Source organism: Oryx dammah, unplaced genomic scaffold (assembly GCF_014754425.2).
Source record: "Oryx dammah isolate SB20612 unplaced genomic scaffold, SCBI_Odam_1.1 HiC_scaffold_24, whole genome shotgun sequence".
NCBI classification, from domain to species: domain Eukaryota; kingdom Metazoa; phylum Chordata; class Mammalia; order Artiodactyla; family Bovidae; genus Oryx; species Oryx dammah.
In genome coordinates this window covers 12164284-12184865 of record NW_024070208.1, presented here as the reverse complement: position 1 = coordinate 12184865, position 20582 = coordinate 12164284, and the positions used below count along the sequence as shown (strand labels likewise).

At 39.2% G+C, this 20582-nt stretch overlaps 1 protein-coding gene across 1 annotated transcript in view; it reads left to right on the top strand.

The window, feature by feature from the left end:
- Nucleotides 1-20582, top strand: part of VWA8 (von Willebrand factor A domain containing 8) — a 380884-nt gene that overhangs the window by 21500 nt on the left and 338802 nt on the right. The window contains exon 3 of the mRNA XM_040267183.1: nucleotides 19004-19134. Coding sequence (XP_040123117.1) covers nucleotides 19004-19134 — 131 coding nt within the window. The remainder of the gene's footprint in view (nucleotides 1-19003; nucleotides 19135-20582) is intronic.

Below are 20582 nucleotides of genomic sequence, written 5' to 3'. Positions count from 1 at the left end.
TACATGGATGGGAAAGAGTTGGTGGGTAAGTGTAGATTTTCTCTGTCGCTGGGACTTCTCAGTAGATTAAACTGTCTTGCCAACCCATGTGTGGCCATTATAGGTTTGTCAAAAGCTAAGCTTGTTTACCTCGATGCATCTATGGCAGATTCTTCTTCCTCTTGCCATTATATCAAGCTGTGGGTCTCTTATCTCCTTGAAAGGGCTCATTACTTTCTATAATTTAGTTCATTTAGGTTCCTTTACATCCTTAGCTGTGGGATGCATTTTAAGAAACTTATTTTGTAGATTAACTGGTTTGTTCTGGTTGTTATGTTGGAAGTTAAATTCTCTTGCAATTCTTCATCCTAAGTAGGAGTCAAGAATATTTATTTTTAATGTTAATTATTTAATGGTTATGCCTAACCATATTATTTTCATAGACAGGTTTTCTTTTCTGGGGGAGAGACTAATGACATAATTCTTTAATAAATTGTTATACTTGTGTAGAGAAAAATTAACAAAATAGATCTATAACACCTTACATGTCATAGGTACATGATAAATGAAAAGAAAAAAAAAACCACTCATTTTTTCCAATTTCTGGGTCTTTTCCTATTATAAATGTAGCTAACTTTTTATAATAAACTTCGGATGTGAAGAATAATATCTGCACTTGTGGACAATAAGAAAAGTGCTATGGGTTTAGAATTCTATAGGGAAACAACTACTTAGTAGGGGGAAATTATGTTTAAAATTTTGTCTGTACTGCTTTCTAGTTTATGAATTTCTTTTCTTTCTCCTTCTTTCTCTTTTTTCCTTCCTCCATTCCCCTGTTCCTCCCTTCCTCCTTTTCCTCCTTCTTTTTCTTTTAGATGTGTCCGTTTCCATACTCATTTAACTGCTCTGAGTCTCCTATATATATATATCTATATGATCATTTCAGTCTCACAGATAATGTTATAAGGATTAAATCAAATAGCATATGTAAAATCTATACCATAGTGCCTAGCACATAATGCTAAATACGTGTGAGTTTCTGACACAACCACTTCCGTAGTCTCCAGATTCTTGTTCCTTTTCATTTTCCATTATCCCACGCCTATGACTCTAGTGAGTATGACAGTAACTGACTAAGGTCTGCTCTGTTTCTCCTTAAGAGATATGCTAAAAACTGTTTCATCTTTTTTCAGTCTTAGCCCTAAAAATGAATCTGAAATACATTTCATCTAGATTTGATTCAGAATTTGCCTTCAGTTAGATTTTCTGCAGAATCACAAATGGTAAGCTCTTCAAATTTCAATTTAAAAAGATCAAATTAACATGTGTACAGTGTGGAAAGAATGTTGGCCTTTTAAGTCTCACCTAGACTTGAAGCATGGTCATTGCCTGACAGCTCTCAACAGGGGATAGTGCTATCCATCTCTGCTTTATTCATTGACTCACTTTTGGCGGCGCCATATCTTCACTGCTTTGCACAGGCTTCTCGTTGCAGTGGCTTCTCTTGTTGCAGAGCATAGGCTCTAGGTGCTCAGGCTTTGGTCATTGAAGCACGTGGGCTCAGTAGCTGCGGCTGGCAGGTTCTAGGGCGTGGACTCAGTAGTGCCTATGGTGCCTGGGCTCAGTTGCTCCGCGGCAGCGGGATCTTCTCAGACCAGGGGTTGAACCTGTGTCCCCTGCGTTGACAGATGGATTCTTATCCATTGCACCCCCAGGGAAGTTCTGCCTTTTCTTCTTTTAACTAAGATGCCACAGTCCCCTGGCTGGGGTCTGCTGACGTACTCTGTTGTAATCAAAGTACTTATCCATTTCGAGGATCTTCTTGTTTGAGAGAATTAATAAGATTATCTGTACCAGCTTCAGGAACTCAAGGGATCCTAGCAATAATATCAGTTTTTAAAGCTTATAAGCCTATTCTTTGAAAGTATTCTCATATTTTGCAAATAATTGAAGGGCTGGCTCAGACCAAGTCCCAAAGTGTAAAAGGTATCTGTTTCTAAATATAGCAAAACTCCTATAAATTGTCACCAAAATCCCCCAGAAAAAAACAAAGAAAAGCCCTCCACATTTTCTGGCTTACATACTTTCAATTTTTATAATTGTTTGTATGCATCTCTTATGTAATCAAAAGTTTTCATTTCTTTTGTGTTTTGTTACTAGTAGCTTACCCTTTGAAATTTATCAGAGGAGAGTTTATACTGTAAGCAGTCGGGTGGTCTGTGCCTGCTATCCTTTCATCATTGTTTCCCCCATATACCAAGCTAACCATATATCAAGCATATGTTTTACTCAGTAGTATATTGCTACACTGCTCTATTAGTCTTATGAGAAACTATGCCATTTATACGAAAAAGATGGTTGGGAGTTTGGCTATCTTGAAATAGGAAAAGTGGCCAAGCTAACTTGACCACACTCTCATGCATTCACATAGGCATTTTGTGGTTGCTACATATTTTTTAGACAGATATACAGTATTGTATAATATAACGTTTTTATGCATCTATTTACTGTATTGTGTTCAAATATAGTATTCTTTGAACTTTTTCTTCCTCTCTCAGAGACTATTTCCAGAATGGGGAAATTATAGTTCTTTGGCTTCATTCTTGCTATAACATGACTGATAAGTCATTATGGGTTTTGATTATGAGAGGACTTTGATGTATTTTTTTTCTTCTTGAGTTATTTTTAAAAATATGTTAAAGTACTTTGGAGATGATGTTTTGATGAAGTTTGGTACTTCATCAAAGTACCAAAAGGCACTAAAGCTACCAAAAAGTATCACTTTCCTTCTTGTATTTATGCTTCATTTTAGCTTTTTGCCTTTTGGATATTCAATATTTTGAAATGAAACATACAATGATAGACTTTTTTTCAGGAGAGGAACTTTAGCAATTATTATCCTCTCTGGAACTCATTTCATAGCCAGGAAAGTAGGACCTGGAAGAGGTAAGAAGACTAATTCAGTTCAGTTCAGTCGCTCAGTCGTGTCCGACTCTTTGCCACCCCATGAATCGCAGCACGCCAGGCCTCCCTGTCCATCACCAGCTCCCGGAGTTCACTCAGACTCAACGTCCATCGAGTCAGTGATGCCATCCAGCCATCTCATCCTCTGTCGTCCCCTTCTCCTCCTGCCCCCAACCCCTCCCAGCATCAGAGTCTTTTCCAATGAGTCAACTCTTTGCATGAGGTGGCCAAAGTACTGGAGAAGACTAATTAATTAGTAGCAAAACCCAGATTTCCACACTTGCGTTTGATTTTCCTTTTAGTCTGCCACAGTGTCTCTGGCTGCTTTCTTTAGAGTAAGTCCTGGGATGCTAGAATACTCTTTTGGAATTTAGAAGTGTGAAGGATTGTTGAAAAATATTGAAATAGTTGAAGCATGGTATCAACTATCTTAACGTTATTTTTCAGAGCATTGAAAATCACTGTTGTATTCTAGTAATGAGGAAATAAAAGTCGCAGTATTGAACTATGATCCCTGATATTATTATTTAACATCTATTTAATGGAATGGTAGAAATACTGCTAATTGGCAGAAACTATAGTCTGGAGATATTCTTAAGTGGAAGTCTAAAATTCAGTTAAAAACCACACAAAAGCAATATTATCTTGTCAAAATAAAATTTCTTAATTCATTGACCATTTGATTGAGGTAATGAATGCTTAGTATTTTGTAGTCACTGTTGGCTTCTCGTTTGAACTGTTATCTGCTTTCACAGCACTGGACACAGCAATACATCTTTTTAGGTCCAGTATCCAGCCCAGTGCCTGGCACATAATAGACACAGCAGTTGGACTGTTCCTTAGTTTTTTTATTCTCTAGGTCTATCACCTCCTGCCTTGACCATTATAACTTCCACTTGTCATCTTAGTCCCTAGTCTCTCACTTGCAAGTGTTAGAGTGGATAATTGAAGCCTTTCTGGCCTTTCTGTATAAAAACCAAATCTCAAGGCTGAGCTGAAATTGGCAGCTGTTGAAAAGGGGTTTCTTCATGTATTTGTGCTTGAAGTTAAACTATATTGTATCAAAGCTAGTATTTCTTCCAGGATTTGACTTATGAAGTGGTGCTCCAGGGTAGCAGGTTTTCAATAGATAACTTTAAACCTGACCTCAGTTATATTTCTGCTTCCTTACATAATCTTGTTGCAGTCAGTGAACCAATTATATGTGAGGTCACTTGAGGTTTACTGGACACACTGAACTCTTATCTAAGCAGTTAGGCCCATAAAGATTTACTGCTTTTAAAATGGTGAGTTTGGGCCTTATTAACAGGATAAGATGTGTGGGGAAACCTTTGTCTTTAGTTTGCAAGTAATTTTAAGAGGTTTGAGAAATTCACCAATGTTACAGAATAGCATGGGAAACCTCTGTCACCTTTGTGTCAGGATAGATAATGTATTAAATTGCAGCTACTTGTCAGTTTTAATGACTTAGTGACAGGTTACACGAAAGCCTCCAGGGAATTGTTACCTAAGATTCCCTGACTTAGTAATCAGTGCTTGAGAAACAGTCTGAGAACCTAAGCCTCCAATCCTTATGATTTGCCTTATTTTTACTACTGTCCTAATTGCTTCTCGTTACATGAGAATTTACTTTGGGAAAAGGATTTCATTTGAGATTTCTTTAGATACATTTTTAAGAATAGCGCTCTCAAAAGGATGAGCCCCCTCAATTTTTAAAGCTCTTAAACATGCCCTGAAGTCTCCTCTAGAGTCTCCATGTCAGTCTTTATTTGGTGCCTAATTTTTCTCTAATTTTCTTTGTCCCAAGTACCATACTGATGATGACTTAAATTTTTTTGATATGTTTTATTGCTTTTTATTTTCTAGCTAATGATTGTTTGTTTTGCTTTCTGCAGCTCTCATTGCATATGTACAAGAGCTAGGTAATATGTTAAATAGGCTTCTTTGGATCTACATGGCAGTTTAGTTGCCATTAATCACATTGTTTAAATGAATTCAAGTAGTAAACACCTAACTTAAAGATTATGTTTTTAATGCAAATATATTATATATGATAGACAGAAGCTTAATACCCTTAATATATAAATATATAATGCCGAGAAACATCATATGATCCCATAGGAAACAGTCAAAGGATTTAAAGGAGCTCGCTATCAGACAGGAAATCCAGATGGCCAATAAGTATATGTACATATGTTCTAACTCTGCTAAAATGAAGAGGTATGGTAGATGCTGGTATTACACATATGCGCAGTTCCCAAAGACCCCAGTAGGGTAAAGACCAAAAGGAAGCAAAACTAAAAGAAGATAAAACAGGAGAGCTGGGTTCGATCCCTGGTTTGGTAATATCCCCTGGAGAAGGAAATGGCAACCCACTCCAGTATTCTTGCCTGGAGAATCCCACGGACAGAGGAGAGCCTGGTGGGCTACAGTCCTTGGGGTTGTAGAGTAGGACACGACTGAGCAACTTTCACTCTCTCACTCGAACTCTGCTTAATAGTTAGAGAGATGTAAGTTATATAATAAGATAGTAATATTCATGCATCATTTGGGCCCAAACTGAAAAGTATTATAATGTCCAGTACCTACAGGGTTTCAGGGAAACGGCATTTCATATATTGTTATGGAAGTGTGAGTTCATTTGACTTCTTTGGAATGTAATATGGTAGTTGCTATTAAAATAAAATGTCTTCTTCATGTAACAGTTTCTCATTAGGTTCTATCCACCAAGGGAAAAATCAGCACATAAAAAGAATGTTTGTACACAACACATATTGCAGCATTTTATTGTTTTTGAGAGTGACAGAACTAAAAGCAATCTGACTATGTCAATAGAGGAATGATTGATAAATTATTATATAGATATTTTATGGAAGTTTCCACAGCTGTTAAAAAAGAATAAATTAGATTTATTTTTGGGAACCTAGAGGGTATCCATGTGATACTGTTAAGCAAAAATTGAAGCCTTCAGAATAGTACATAAAGTTTGATACAATTTTTGTTCATGTATTTAAAAAAAAAAACAACTTGAAATACTCTTTTCAGGTGTATTACATATTTTCCTATGTAAAAAGAAAAGCGTGGAAGGCCACAGTCCAGGCTCTTTGATTTTTTTTTTTTCTATGGCGTTGGGTTGGGAGTGGGGTTGGAAATGGAAGGTGTCATTTAATATTTCTTTTGCATTTTTGGATTTTTTCTTTGTTACAGTAAGCATATATTGGATTTTATTTTTAAAAAGCTAATAAACCCTCATGTTTAAAGTGAAGCTTTATTAAGTTGGAGAATACATCTATCGTAGCTGCTTTTTCTGTGATCTGACTCATAAAAATATAAACTTTATGCTTTACGTTTAAAGAATTTGACTCATTTGACAGGACCTAAAAATTCTGGTTCTTCTGAGTTGCGTTCATAACTAAAGGTCATTTCTTAATTTCATTTTATGTTTTTGGTGGTTGTCTTGTTTTGAATATGACTAGTTACTTTAAGACCAAAGATGTCCTTTGTAAATTATCACAATTTAACAACACCTTATAGATAAGCATTTCAAGAGGGTGAATTGCAAATTGAATTAAGGTATGAAAGTGTGGCCTGTTGATTAGTCAGAATATTCTAACGTATGTCACCCATCCTATTGCTACTTTCTCTTGTCTATTACAGTTCTCTGCTTCCAGTATGGCTCTGATTAGTTTAAGGTATAGTTTTTCAAAAGAAATATAATTTTTTGTTCCTATTACAAAAATAAAACATCAGTACACAAAACTTGGAAAACACTAAAAAAAAATTCAAATCATCCATAAGCCTAATTATAAATACTATTGGTGATGCTAGTAGTAAAGAACCCACCTGGCAATGCAGGGGATGTCCGAGATGTGAGTTCATAGCTAGGTCAGGAAGCTCCCATAGAGGAGGGCATGGTAACCCACTCTAGTTCTCTTACATGGAGAATCCTATGGGCACAGGAGACTGGCAGGTCCATAGGTTGCAAAGAGTTGGACGCAACTGAAGCAACCTAGCATGAACACATAATGTCCCCTGGTTCCTCCATTTTCTGGGAATTGCTCATCAACTTTGTAGATTTAGTTTGATATTTTAGAATTTTATATAAATATAATAATACAGCATATATTCTGGTTTTGTCTAGCTTCTATCACTCAGTATAATTATTTTGAGATTCTTCCATGTTAGTCTGTTCCTTTTTATTGCCAAGTAGTATTCCATTATATGAAATAATTACTTTACAATTTGTTTATCCATTCATCTGTTGATGGATATCATATCATTGTCACCTTTCTGAGGCTCTTAAAATAAAGCTTCTATGAACATTAATGCTGGGAAAGATTGAAGGCAGGAGGAGAAGGGGACTATAGAGGACACGATGGCTGGATGGCATCACCAGCTCAATGGACGTGAGTTTGAGTGAACTCCGGGAGATGGTGAAGGACAAGGAAGCCTGGTGTGCTGCAGTCCATGGGGTTGCAAAGAGTCGGACACGACTGAGCGACTGACAACAACAGCTCTGTGTGAACATAATGTTTTCTTTTTCCTTGTGCCAATACCTGGGAGTGAAATTCTAACTGGAGGCTGGAAGTCTGAGGTCAGGGTGCCAGTATGGTCAGGTTCTATGAGGACCCCTCCTACTCACTTCGTGACATGGCAGAGAGAGTGGAGACACAGAGAAGGCTCTTACATCTTTTTTTAAAAGCAGACTAATCACATTTATGAGGGCTCTACCTTCATGACCAAATGGCCTGCTAAAGTCCCCACCTCTGATACTGTCACACTGGCAGTTAGTTCAGTTCAGTTCAGATCAGTCGCTCAGTCGTGTCTGACTCTTTGCGACCCCATGGACTGCAGCACACCAGGCCTCCCTGTCCATCACCAACTCCCGGAGCTTACTCAAACTCATGTCCATTGAGTCAGTGATGCCATCCAACCATCTCATCCTCTGCCATCCCCTTCTCTTCCTGCCCTCAATCTTTCCCAGCATCAAGGTCTTTTCAAATGAGTCAGTTCTTCACATCAGGTGGCCACAGTATTGGAGTTTCAGCTTCAGCATCAGTCCTTCCCATGAATATTCAGGACTGATTTCCTTTAGGATGGACTGGTTGGATCTCCTTGCAGTCCAAGGGACTCTCAAGAGTCTTCTCCAACACCACAGTTCAAAAGCATCAATTCTTCAGTGCTCAGCTTTCTATATAGTCTAACTCACATCCATACACTACTGGAAAAACCATAGCCTTGACTAGATGGACCTTTATTAGCAAAGTAATGTCTCTGCTTTTTAATAAGCTGTCTAGATTGGTCATAGCTTTTCTTCCAAGGAGCAAGCAAGCGTCTTTTAATTTCATAGTTGCAGTTGCCATAGGCAGTGATTTTGGAGACCCCCAAAATAAAGTCTGTCACTGTTTTCATTGTTTCCTCATTTATTTGCCGTGAAGTGATAGGACCAGATGCTATGATCTTCGGTTTTTGAATGTTGCATTTTAAGCCAACCTTTTCACTCTCCTTTTACTTTCATTAAGAGGCTCTTTAGTTCCTCTTTGCTTTCTGCCATAATGGTCATATTCTCTGTGTATCTGATGTTATTGATATTTTTCCTGGCAGTCTTGATTCCAGCTTATGCCTCATCCAGCCCGGAATTTCGCATGATGTACTCTGTTTATAAGTTAAATAAGCAAGGTGACATTGTACAGCTTTTACGTACTCCTTTTCCGATTTGGAACCAGTCTGTTTTTCCATGTCCAGTTCTAACTGTTGCTTCTTGACCTTCGTACAGATTTCTCAGGAGGCAGGTAAGGTGGTCTGGTATTCCTGTCTCTTTAAGAATTTTCCACAGTTTGTTGTGATCCACACAGACAAAGGTTTTGGTGTAGTCAGTGAAGCAGAAGTAGATGTTTTTCTGGAACTCTCTTGCTTTTTTGATGATTCAGCGGATGTTAATAATTTGATCTCTGGTTCCTCTGCCTTTTCTAATTCCACCTGGAACATCTGGAAGCTAATGGTTCGTGTACTGTCAAGACTGGCTTGGAGAATTTTGAGCATCACTTTGGTAGCATGTGAGATGAGTGCAATTGTGTGGTAGTTTGAACATTCTTTGGCATTGCCTTTCTTAGGGATTGGAGTGAAAATTGACCTTTTCCAGTCCTGTGGCCACTGCTGAGTTTTCTAAATGTGCTGGCATATTGAGTGCAGCACTTTCACAGCATCATTTTTTAGAGGATTTGAAATATCTCAACTGGAATTCCAACACCTCCACTAGCTTTGTTCGTAGTGATGCTTCCTAAGGCCCACCTGACTTCACATTCCAGGATGTCTGGCTCTAGGTGGGTGATTACACCATTGTGGTTATCTGGGTCATGAAGATCTTTTTTGTATAGCTCTTCTGTGTATTCTTGCCACGTCTTCTTAATATCTTCTGCTTCTGTTCAGTCCATACCATTTCTGTCCTTTATTGAGCCCATCTTTGCATGAAATATTCCCTTGGTATCCCTAATTTTCTTGAAGAGATCTCTAGTCCTTCCCATTCTGTTGTTTTCCTCTATTTCTTTGCACTGATCACTGAGGAAGGCTTTCTTATCTCTCCTTACTATTCTTTGTAACTTCCCATTCAAATGGGTATATCATTGTTTTTCTTCTTTGCCTTTAGCTTCTCTTCTCTTCTCAGCTATTTGTAAGCCATTTATCAGACAGCCCTTTTGCCTTTTTGCATTGCTTTTTCTTGGGGATGGTCTTGCTCCCTGCCTCCTGTACAGTGTCACAAACCTCTGTCCATAGTTCTTCAGGCACTCTGTCTATCAGATCTAAACCCTTGAATCTGTTTGTCACTTCACTGTGTAATCATAAGGGATTTGATTTAGGTCATACCTGAATGGTCTAGGGGTTTTCCGTACTTTCTTCAATTCAAGTTTGAGTTTGGCAATAAGGAGCTCATGATCTGAGCCCGTCATCTCCTGGTCTTGTTTTTGCTGATTGCGTAGAGCTTCTTCATCTTTGACTGCAAAGAATATAATCAGTCTGGTTTCGGTGTTGACCATCTGGTGATGTCCATGTGTCTTCTCTTGTGCTGTTGGAAAAGAGTATTTGCCATGACCAGTGCGTTCTCTTGGCAAACTCTGTGGGCCTTTGCCCTGCTTCATTTTGTACTTCAAGGCCAAATTTCCCTGTTAAGATTTCATAACTAGCAGTTAAGATTTCAACATACGAATTTCGGAGGCACACAGATATTCAGTCTATAACTGTGGTGGATTTTATCAATAGGTCTTTGTCAGATTTTGGTATTCGGGTAACGCTAGTCTCATGGAATGAGTTGGGAAGTGTCTCCTTCTCTTCCTGTGTGTCTGTATGCCAATACAAGAGAATATGCACAGTCTTACTCTAACATCTTCACACACAAATTTGTACAGCTTGAGGGACTTACCTAGCAGTCCCATGGTTAAAATTTTGCCTCCAGTGCAGGGGGTCTACGTTTGATTCCTGGTCAGGGGGAGCTGAGAGCCCATGTGCCTTGTAAAGCAAAAAACCCAAAACATAAAAAAAAAAGAAGCAATATTATAACAAATTCAATAGAAACTTTAAATATGGTCCACATAAACAAATCTTAAAGTACAGCTCAATACTTATTATATAGGTATATGCTCTGATTTATCTAATGTATATTGATATATTTTTCCAATTTTAAGAAAAACCGAATCCCTTCTCTGTGCTCAGTGGTACACTGGACGGTATTACACTTCTCATTTAATTTGGATTACAGCTATCTTTATTGGGTCAGACACATCAGCCCACTTTATAGATGAGTGGCTTATATAAACTGAGGCTCTCTCTATATGCCTTTGTTTCCTTTGATGCCTTAGAAGGATCTTATTGTATTTATCTTTGTGTTCTTGGTGCTAAGTATATAGAAAATCCTTCATAACTAACTTTGTGAATCAGGTAACTCGTAGGGTAAATAATGAAGGCTTTGGTTCTAAACACGTTGTATTATGTATGTCCCTTGCCTCCCCTTTTTCACCCTTGATGTCCATTATATCCTAGTACAGAGTGATACACGGTAGAAATGTCACAGTTTAGTAAATGAACGTGCCCTTGGTTCTTTTGACTTCTCTCATTGTGAAGTGGTAATGCATGCAGGGGTGTGTGATAAGCCTGGGTTCAGATTCTTCCTGAGCAATATGAAATGCTTTGGCAAAGTAACTCACACAAGCTGCACCAGCTAGGTGGATTCCTTTCTTGTTTATTTTCATCTGCGTGGGCTCTGTGAGTTCAGGAGGTAAATTTGAGTGTAAATACAGAAGCTTATACATGACCCCCCGTCCATACCATGTGGGATGCTGTCCAGGACACACAGCAGGTGGAGGACGTGCGGGTGAGAATGGCCCTTTACTGTCCTCTCACGCCTGCTTCTCCCTGGCGAGGGGCTAGGCAAGCCGCTTTCCCCATAGTCCTCACGATCACTATGCTCAGGAAGTGTTCCTGCCTCCCTTTTGACAACAAGGAAATGTAGGTCCAGGAGATTCAGAATACCTGTCCAAGGACGCTGAGAAAGGACAGCATGAGAAATCACCATGAGCTCTGTGTGGCTTCAAAGGCTTCTTTTTTCCACTGTAGTATGTTGACCCTTGGGATACTGAGTAACCGTCACCCTTTGTGAAGGGTTTTATTGAAACTGAATTTGAACTCTGATATAATTTTCTGAAATTTGAATTTTAATCTTTACATATATGGCAAATTTGAGTCCTTGAAGGAAGAAAGTTAGGAACCACACATTTTAATTTTACGTAGATAAAGAAATCACAGAATATAGACTCAAGCTCTCTGGCATTACTCTGACTTCAGTTTATCATTCTGTGGACTCTTGAAAGGAGGCATCCTGTGCTTGGAAACACTGGGCTCGGGAATTTCTCTCATGTACCGGGCAGTGTTTATATTAGGTTATGGATGGCAGTTTGTTTTGCAGATGTTCATAATGTACAATCTTATATCTTGTTTCTATTTCTGGAACACTTTGAAGTATGACTCATGTATTGTCGAGGCCATCCTAAAAATACAGCTAGTTTCAAGCATTAATGTAAAATACACCACAGATACCACACAGCACTACCTAATACATTCTCTCAGTAGTTTAATGTGACTTCCTGAAAAATTAAATGTTTTCTTTGACAAAATATGCTGTACTAAAATATGAATACGTGAAAAAAAATTTTTTTTGAGAAGTGCGTTCTCTGACAACATAATGTTAACGACAAAGTGAATTTGAAATTTTAATAAAAGGAGGTATCACTGGTATCACCAAAACCCAAGAAATGGAATTAGTGTCCGTAAAAGCAAGTCCACTGAAATTGGTGGATCCTGGTGAGGCTCATTTCTGTGATTGTGTGCACTGAATTTGGTGGAGCCTGGTGAGGCTCATTTCTGTGATTGTGTGCACTGAAATTGGTGGATCCTGGTGAGGCTCATTTCTGTGACTGTGTGATTGTGTGCTCAGTTGTGTCCGACTGTTTGTGGCGGGGCTGTAGCCCGCCAGGCTCCTCTGTCTAGGGGGTTTCCCAGGTAAGAACCCTGGAGTGGGTTGCCACTTCTTCCTTCAGGGGTTCTTCCCGACCCAGGGGTCGAAACTGAGTCTCTTGCTTCTCCTGCACTGGCAGGCAGGTTCTTTTCCGCTGTACCACCTGGGCGAGGCTCATGGTTGGAGGGGAGATCTTGGTCCTGAAGACAGAGCCTGTGTCAAACAGATAGCTAGTGGGAAGCTGCTGTGTAGCACAGGGAGCCCAGCTCGGTGCTCTGTGACGACCTGGAGGGTTGGGATGCGGGGCTGGGAGGGAGGGTCAGGAGGGAGGGGAGATACGTATACACAGTGTATACACAGAGCAGATTCACTTTGCTGTACAGCAGAAACTAAGGCAACATTTTAAAGCATTATACTCCAGTAATAAAGTTAAAAAAATAAAAAAAGATTTTGGAGCAGCAGTGGGACATAATGGCTGGAGTACAAGTTTGGACTCAAACAATGTAGGTCTAAATCTTGGTTTAGGCATTTATCAACTGTAGACAAATAACACCACTGTAAGGACTTTGATTTTTCTTATTCATAAGATGAGAATAGTGAATATTTAATAAATATGTGTACTGCTACTACTGGACACTCTTTAAGTGCCTAATTGAATGCTCATAACCACCTTATAAGTCAGGTCACTTCTCATATCCACTATACAAATGTAAAAACAGCACAGAGAATTTGAATAACTGATCAAAACTGCACCATAAACAGCAGGTTGGAATTTAACAGTTTGGCTCTAGTCCTTATCCTTACATGTGATAGTCTGCTGTCTTCTCGAGTTGTTGTGTGATCTAACTGAGAGTATGAGAAATCCTTCATGTTTTTCCCCAGTACATGACAGGAATGCAATAAATGATGGCGATCATTATTACTATTATTGTTGTTGTTGTTCAGTCGCTAAGTTGTATCTGACACTTTGCGACCCCATGGACTGCAGCATGCCAGGTTCCCCTGTCCTTAGCTGTCTCCTGGAGTTTGCTCAAATTCATGTCCATTGAGTTGGTGATGCTGTCTAACCATCTCATCCTCTGTTGTCCCCTTCTCCTCCTGCCATCAGTCTTTGTCAGCATCATGGTCTTTTCCAGTGAGTTGCCTCTTCGCATCAGGTGGCCAAAGTATTGTAGCTTCAGAATCAGTCTTTCCAGTGAATATTCAGGGTTGATTTTCTTTAAGATTGACTGGCTTGATCTCCTTGCTGTCCAAGGGTCTCTCAAGAGTCTTCTCTAGCACCATAATTTGGAAGTATCAATTCCTTGGCGTGTAGCCTTCTGTGTGGTCCAGCTCTGACATCTGTACATCACTACTAGAGAAATCATAACTTTGACTAATGGTCCTTTGTCGGCAAAGTGATTCTCTACTTTTTAAGATGCTGTCTAGATTGGTCATTGCTTTCCTTCCAAGAAGCAAGGATATTTTAATTTCATGGCTGCAGTCACCATCCACAGTGATTTTGGAGCCCAAGAAAAGAAAATCTGTCACTGCTAACACTTCTTCCTCTTCTATTTGCCATGAAGTGATGGAACTGGATGCCATGATCTTAGTTTTTTTAGTGTTGAGCTTCAAGCCGGTTTTTTCACTCTCCTCTTTCACCCTCATCAAGCAGCTCTTTACTATACTAAAGTAAGACAAAAGAAGGGAAAAGGTCTTTGTGACAGAATAGCACAGACTACAAGGCCAGCCGGTTCAGAAGGTGCTTATTCATATGAAGAAACCTCTGTAGAGTTGAAATGTAAATGGCAGACATTTCCAGATGCTCTGGAACACGTGGAGATGGGCAGTACTGCTCCTGGTTGACAGGCAGTGTTGAGTGTTAAGGGCAAAGGAGGGGATGGCTGAGAACTATCAGGTATGCCTCTGGCCAGTGACTCTTCTCAACACACAAGGATCATGCTGAGTGGAACACACTCCCATGAACATACTCAGAGTGTGAAAGGGAACGTGTCAGTCGCTCAGTCATGTTTGACTCTCTGTGGCCCCATGGACTGTAGCCCACCAGGTTTCTGTGTCCATGGAATTCTCCAGGCAAGAATACTGGAGTGGGTTGCCATTTCCTTCTCCAGGGGATCTTTCCAACCCAGGGATCGAACCTGGGTCTCCTGCATTGCAGGCATATTCTTTGCCATCTGAGCCACCAGAAAGCCCTAAACCTATTCAAAGCTCTATACAGTTCCTAGGATCTGGTTCTAAATAACTTCATCTCCGTGCCTTTCTCTTCCTACTTAAGAAGATATGTTGGTGTACACACTGCTCTGTTGTTATAACTGATTCTTCTTCAGTTTGCTAAGAAAAAGATAAATTATTCCTAAACTTCAGTACTTGTTGATACTGACAACTTACAGGGGGAGAAACCTCACACTGGATTAGGAAATGAAGCCTTCGATTAAAAAAGAAAAAAAAGTCTTGAAAGTAAATATGAGTTCCAAGATCATGGCATTGAAAATAGAGTGGAACGATATTGAGACTCTGTCATTTTGAATAGTTATAAATAGTTATAAAAGGTGGGAGGAAGCTGAAGAGACCAACGTGGCTTTCCCTTACAGAACTTTGGAAATTTCATATTTTAAATAGACAAGTCCAGGTAATGGAAGGTCAGGCACATTGCCAAAGGTGAATACACAGAAGCAGCATAAAACCATAAGGACAGTGTGGAGAAGGCCCGAGGCCAGAGTAAACTGAGGTTTGGAAAAATGTAAAGTAAAACCCCAAAGTGTTTAAGTTTTTAATTACATATTTAACACCAAAGTAAGGAAGGGTAGTAGATCTGCAGCATAGAGAACTTTGTGTCATTTTACTGAGAAATGAGAGCTTCTTAGCTCTTATTTTGTTTCTTCCTTACATAGCAGGCAGATGGACCTGTCTTGCAGTAAGAAAGAGTAGACCATATATTATCACGATTTAAGCCTGTAGTAGGAAAGAACAATAGTGTACATCTGACAGCTAAGAATAAGATGCAGGTGAATTGCTTCCTAGCATCGCAGAGCTCCTTGAGAGAGTCTCAAAGGTGCGGGTCTTAGGGCAATGTTTTTCAATGTGTTTTTCATTATTGCACACTTAAGGACATTTTTCCCTGATTGTCTCTTCCCAGTTCTGTGAAATTTTAGTATACCAGTATATTGTAATAATATCTGTTAATGCAGAGCATCCCATAAAGACTCTGATGCTGGGAGGGATTGGGGGCAGGAGGAGAAGGGGATGACAGGATGAGATGGCTGGATGGCATCACGGACTCGATGGACGTGAGTCTGAGTGAACTCCGGGAGTTGGTGATGGACAGGGAGGCCTGGCGTGCTGCGATTCATGGGGTCGCAAAGAGTTGGACACAACTGAGCAACTGAACTGAACTGAACTGAACAGGCTATGGTATTGGGTTGGCCAAAAAGTTGGTTCGGGTTTTTCCATAAGATGGTACGGAAAACCTGAATTAGCTTTTTGGCCAACTTAATAATATCCGTAGTTAAGAACTGTTCTCATGTCCTCCTCCAGGAGCCAAGTGTTGCCCCCATGCATGGTGTAGAGGCTTCACAGAGGTTATGAGGGAAGCCAAGCATCTCCACTTGGGTGTTGAATCTCCTGATTTTCACACGTTAGAAGCACTTGCTTTGTGGAAATTATAAATTGCTTTAGTGTGGCCTCAGTATGTGATACACCAAGCAGTCTGCCCAATACCTTTCCTTAATCTTCCCACCATGATTAAGAAAATCAGAAATTTATCTTTATTTTTTTTCTTTTTAAAACTGTTTATTTATTTTTATTTTTAATATAAATTTATTTATTTTAATTGGAGGTTAATTACTTTACAATATTGTATTGGTTTTGCCATACATTTTTTCCTAATGATTAAATATTAACTTTTTGGGGGAGAGTAGGGGCAATCACCCTAGCAAGATTATGCTGTTGGTGGGGACCGTGGAGGGAAACACAGCTTTAGTCCTAGGCAAATGTTCTTAGTTTGATTTTTGAATTCTTTCATGACCTTCCTGGATGATTAAACAAAGTTTTAACGAGTATAGGAATATTCAACACATACAAAAGACTATGTTTTTTATATGCATACACAGATGCTGGGCTGTGCTGAACCGTTCATTTGTATCCGACTCTTTGTGACCCCAGGGACTGTAGCCCGCTAGGCTTCTCCGTCCGTGGGATTTCCTAGGCAAGAATACTGGAGTGGGTTGCCATTTCCTCCTCAGGGGATCTTCGCATCCCAGGGATCGAACCTGCGTCTCTTGTGCCTCCTGCACTGGCAGGCGCATTCTTTACTGCTGTGCCACCTGGGAAGCCCATACACTCACACACATACGTATACACACATACCTATGTTGGTATATATGTATACATGTCTGTATTGTGTGTGTTTATGTACAAAATGCAACGTAATAGTAAAACAAACACTGTACCCACATCTAATTGAAGAACTAGAATATTATAATTATCTTTAAAATTATCCACAAGTATCTCTCTGATTTCTTTCCAGATATTCTGAATTTATCATTCTCTGTTTTTTTTTTTTTTGCCTTTTTAAGCACTGTTTTATCACATATGCATGTGTTTGTAAAAAATTCAATTTACTAGTTTTTTGAGCTTTACCAAGGTAGTGGGGCTTCCACGGTGGCTCAGCGGTAAAGAATCTGCCTGCAGTGCACAAACTGCAGGAAAAGCAGGTTCAATCAGTGGGTCAGGAAGGTCCCCTGGAGGAGGACATTGCAACTCACTCCAGTGTTCTTGCCTGGAGAATCCCATGAAAAGAGGAGCCTGATGGGCTGCAATCCATAGGGTCGCAAACAGTTGGACGTGACTGAAGCGATTTAGCATGTACTCATCAAGATAGTGATATTAATCATTAACACATGATTTAGTTTGTGACAGTTTTTTTCTCTTTTAAGAGTTAAACATGTTGTTGGAAGTAATGGGGGTTCATTCTGTTATTTTTTTGGTCATATAATATTCCTCTGTGTGCTTTTTATCCATCTCCTATCTTCAGTTTTATGTTGAACCACGCTACTATGAGTGTTCTATATATATCGTGTCTTGATGTGTAATGGGGAGAGTTTTTCTTGAATTCCTAGGAAAACACATGTTCAGTCAGTGGGTGATATATAAGTAAGTAAATACAAATGAATTGTTTTAATACAAACATTTTAAAAATGTTTAGTCAAAAAATGAGTGTGTTCATGGATGACTTAATAGTAGACTTAGGGACTTCCTTTGTAGCTCAGAAGGTAAGGAATCCACCTATAGTACAGGAGATCTGGGATTGATTCCTGGGTCAGGAAGATCCACTCGAGAAGGGAATGGCAACCCACACCAGTATTCTTGCTTGGAGAGTCCCATAGACAGAGGAGCCTGGTGAGCTGTAGTCCATGGGGTTGCAAAGAGTCAGATATGGCTGAGTGACTAACACTTCCACTTTTTACTAGGGCCTTCCCTACCAGCCCAGTGGTTAAGATTCAGCACTCCCAACGCAGGGTGCACAGGTTGAGTCCCTGGCTGGGGAACTAAGATCCCCAAATGCCATGTGCCCCAAAATTAAATAAATAAATAAATATATATGTAATAGACTTAGAATGATGTTATACAGAGGAGTCTTCTATTCCCAGAAGAGTTGGTGTTGAATAGACGTAAATTTTAAAGTGAGCTCGCTGAGTCATGTCCAACTCTTTGCAACCCCATGGACTGTAGCCCACCAGGCTCTTCCATCCATGGGATTCTCCAGGCAAGGATACTGGAGTGGGTTGCCATTTCCTTCTCCAGGGGAACTTCCCAACCCAGGGATCAAACCCAGGTCTCCCGAATTGCGGGCAGGTGCTTTACCCTCTGGGCCACCAGGGAAGCCCCTACATCAGACATCCTAACTGTGAAATTTGAGAGACCTCACAATCCAGTGCCAACGTAAGTCACAGTTTAAAATTTTTTTCAAGGTTATGATACTCATAAGTTGTCTGAGATGATTTGGTCCTATCTCCTTTCAGAACAAAAGAGTTGGGCTGTAACATTGTGACAAAGTAATGGTAGTAGTTGTTCATATCACACTTAAAAAACGCTTTTGTTCCTTTAGTAACACAGATACCTGTTCAAGCATTCTTATAAGCTTTTTTTTTTTTTTCGGCCTTACCTCGTGGCTTGTGGGATCTTATTTTCCCGACTGGTGGTCTGAGCCAGGTCCATGGCAGTGAAAGCCCAAGCCTTAACCACTGGACCCCCCCAGGGAATTCCCACTTCTTATTAGCTTTTAAGTGTGGGGTTATGTGACTCTTTGTGATGTAATAAACCCTATTTTAACATTAGATAATGTTTTATTGTAAAACTGTGAAAATTCAGCAGATGTAGGTAAGAATGTATATATGTGTATATGCATGTGTGTATGTGTATATATGTGCATATATATATACATGTACATTGTATACACATTTTTAACTTAATATACTGTCTGCATTGGTTGCTTGGAGGTTTATGTTCTATCTAGTAGTCTGATTTGCATTTCATTTTACCTTTTTTTCTTTAAAGTCTCAGACTCTCTGGCTCAATCAGTAATTCAACATCTAAGATGGATAATGCAGAAGGATCTTTTGGGGCAAGACGTCTTTCTAATAGGACCTCCTGGGCCTCTTCGACGCTCTATTGCTATGCAGTACCTGGTAAGCAGTGAATTCTTGTGGATTCCTGAGGGTCTTAACTTTGATAAACTGTTTTGTGAAATAAATTAAGAGTTTACAGAAATCTCAGGTTTAGTCCTTCCCTTAAAAGTGTTGACATTGAGGGGTGATTTGTTTATAAAGCATTTGGAATAAATTATTCGGGAAGTCAATGTACGTTTGCCTTTCATAGCTTTAGCAAATATTTGTTCCAAGTAGAAAACCCTCCACTTCTAGTAGGAAAGAGATCCTTCTAAATTCAAGCAATGAGTCGTAGCAAACAGTATCAACAACTCTGAGATTAGAAAACACAGTGTAGTTTTATTCTTCTCAAGAAACATTCTTTTATCTTTAGTCCACATTTTGAAAAGCCCAATAATTCTTCTGACTTTTGATGTTATCTGGTCTCTAAAGGAGCCTAAGGATTACTGAATCTCTCTTATGTGTTATGTGCACTCTTTTTTTTCTTTAAATAGATGAGAAAACAAGTTCACAGAGATTAGATAACTCACTCAGGCTTTATCCAGCAAGTCAATGATGGAGCTAGACTTCAGATCTCATATTGCTTTTCCTTTCTGATACAATATCCTCTGAAATGATTGCAGTTCTCTGAATTGAGTTGAAATATTCAAATATTCAAATCTCAACCGAAATAAAAAAAAATTTGCAAGACTTTTTTGTATTACTTTGTCAGCATTAATAGGCATTGCTGTAATGATTGAAAGATGAACCCTCTCAGATGAAGTTGGTCTGTTCCAAAGATAATTTTTAGGATGAAGAGAAAAACCTTACTTAAAGGTTCCTTTTGTTATTTGATACTAAATCATCGATTTCTAATTTATTGAAATATGCTTCATGTACTCTCTTATTTTAGTGGTGAGTTTATCTTGGTACTTTCAAAATTATATAGGGCTGTAATGATGAAAATATCATGAACAGAACCTAACTCTGTTTAGTCCATAAATTTCATATCCCTGTTTGTTCCCTAGAATCAGTCTGTGAGGTACAGTGTGCCATTGTATTATTATCCTCACTTTATTAATACACAGTGCAAAAGTATATTTGTCTTGTCTAAGAATGCAGAGTCAGCCACTGAGATTCCCAGGTCTAGAACCTCTTTAGTTTTAAATTGTGCACGCTACCTGGCTCATTTCAAAGGCAACAATATCTCACTTTGATTTTGTTTCTGACAAGTCTTTGAAGCTTGTTAGAAATGTGGAGTAGCCAAGCTAGGAGAGTATAGGAATCCTGTTGGCTGAAAAACGCAATTCAAGTTTATAAGTATAAACCTTGTATCTTAAAAAAACAACCACCACCAAACTTTCAATTGTCAGAGCTGAGACAGCTTCAGGATTTGAAAATACATGTAAGAAAACTTGCTAGCCTAAGCTGCCTTGCAGATTCTGTAGTGGGTCCTGTTGCCAGTGTATATAAAGACTGTGAGTTGTAGC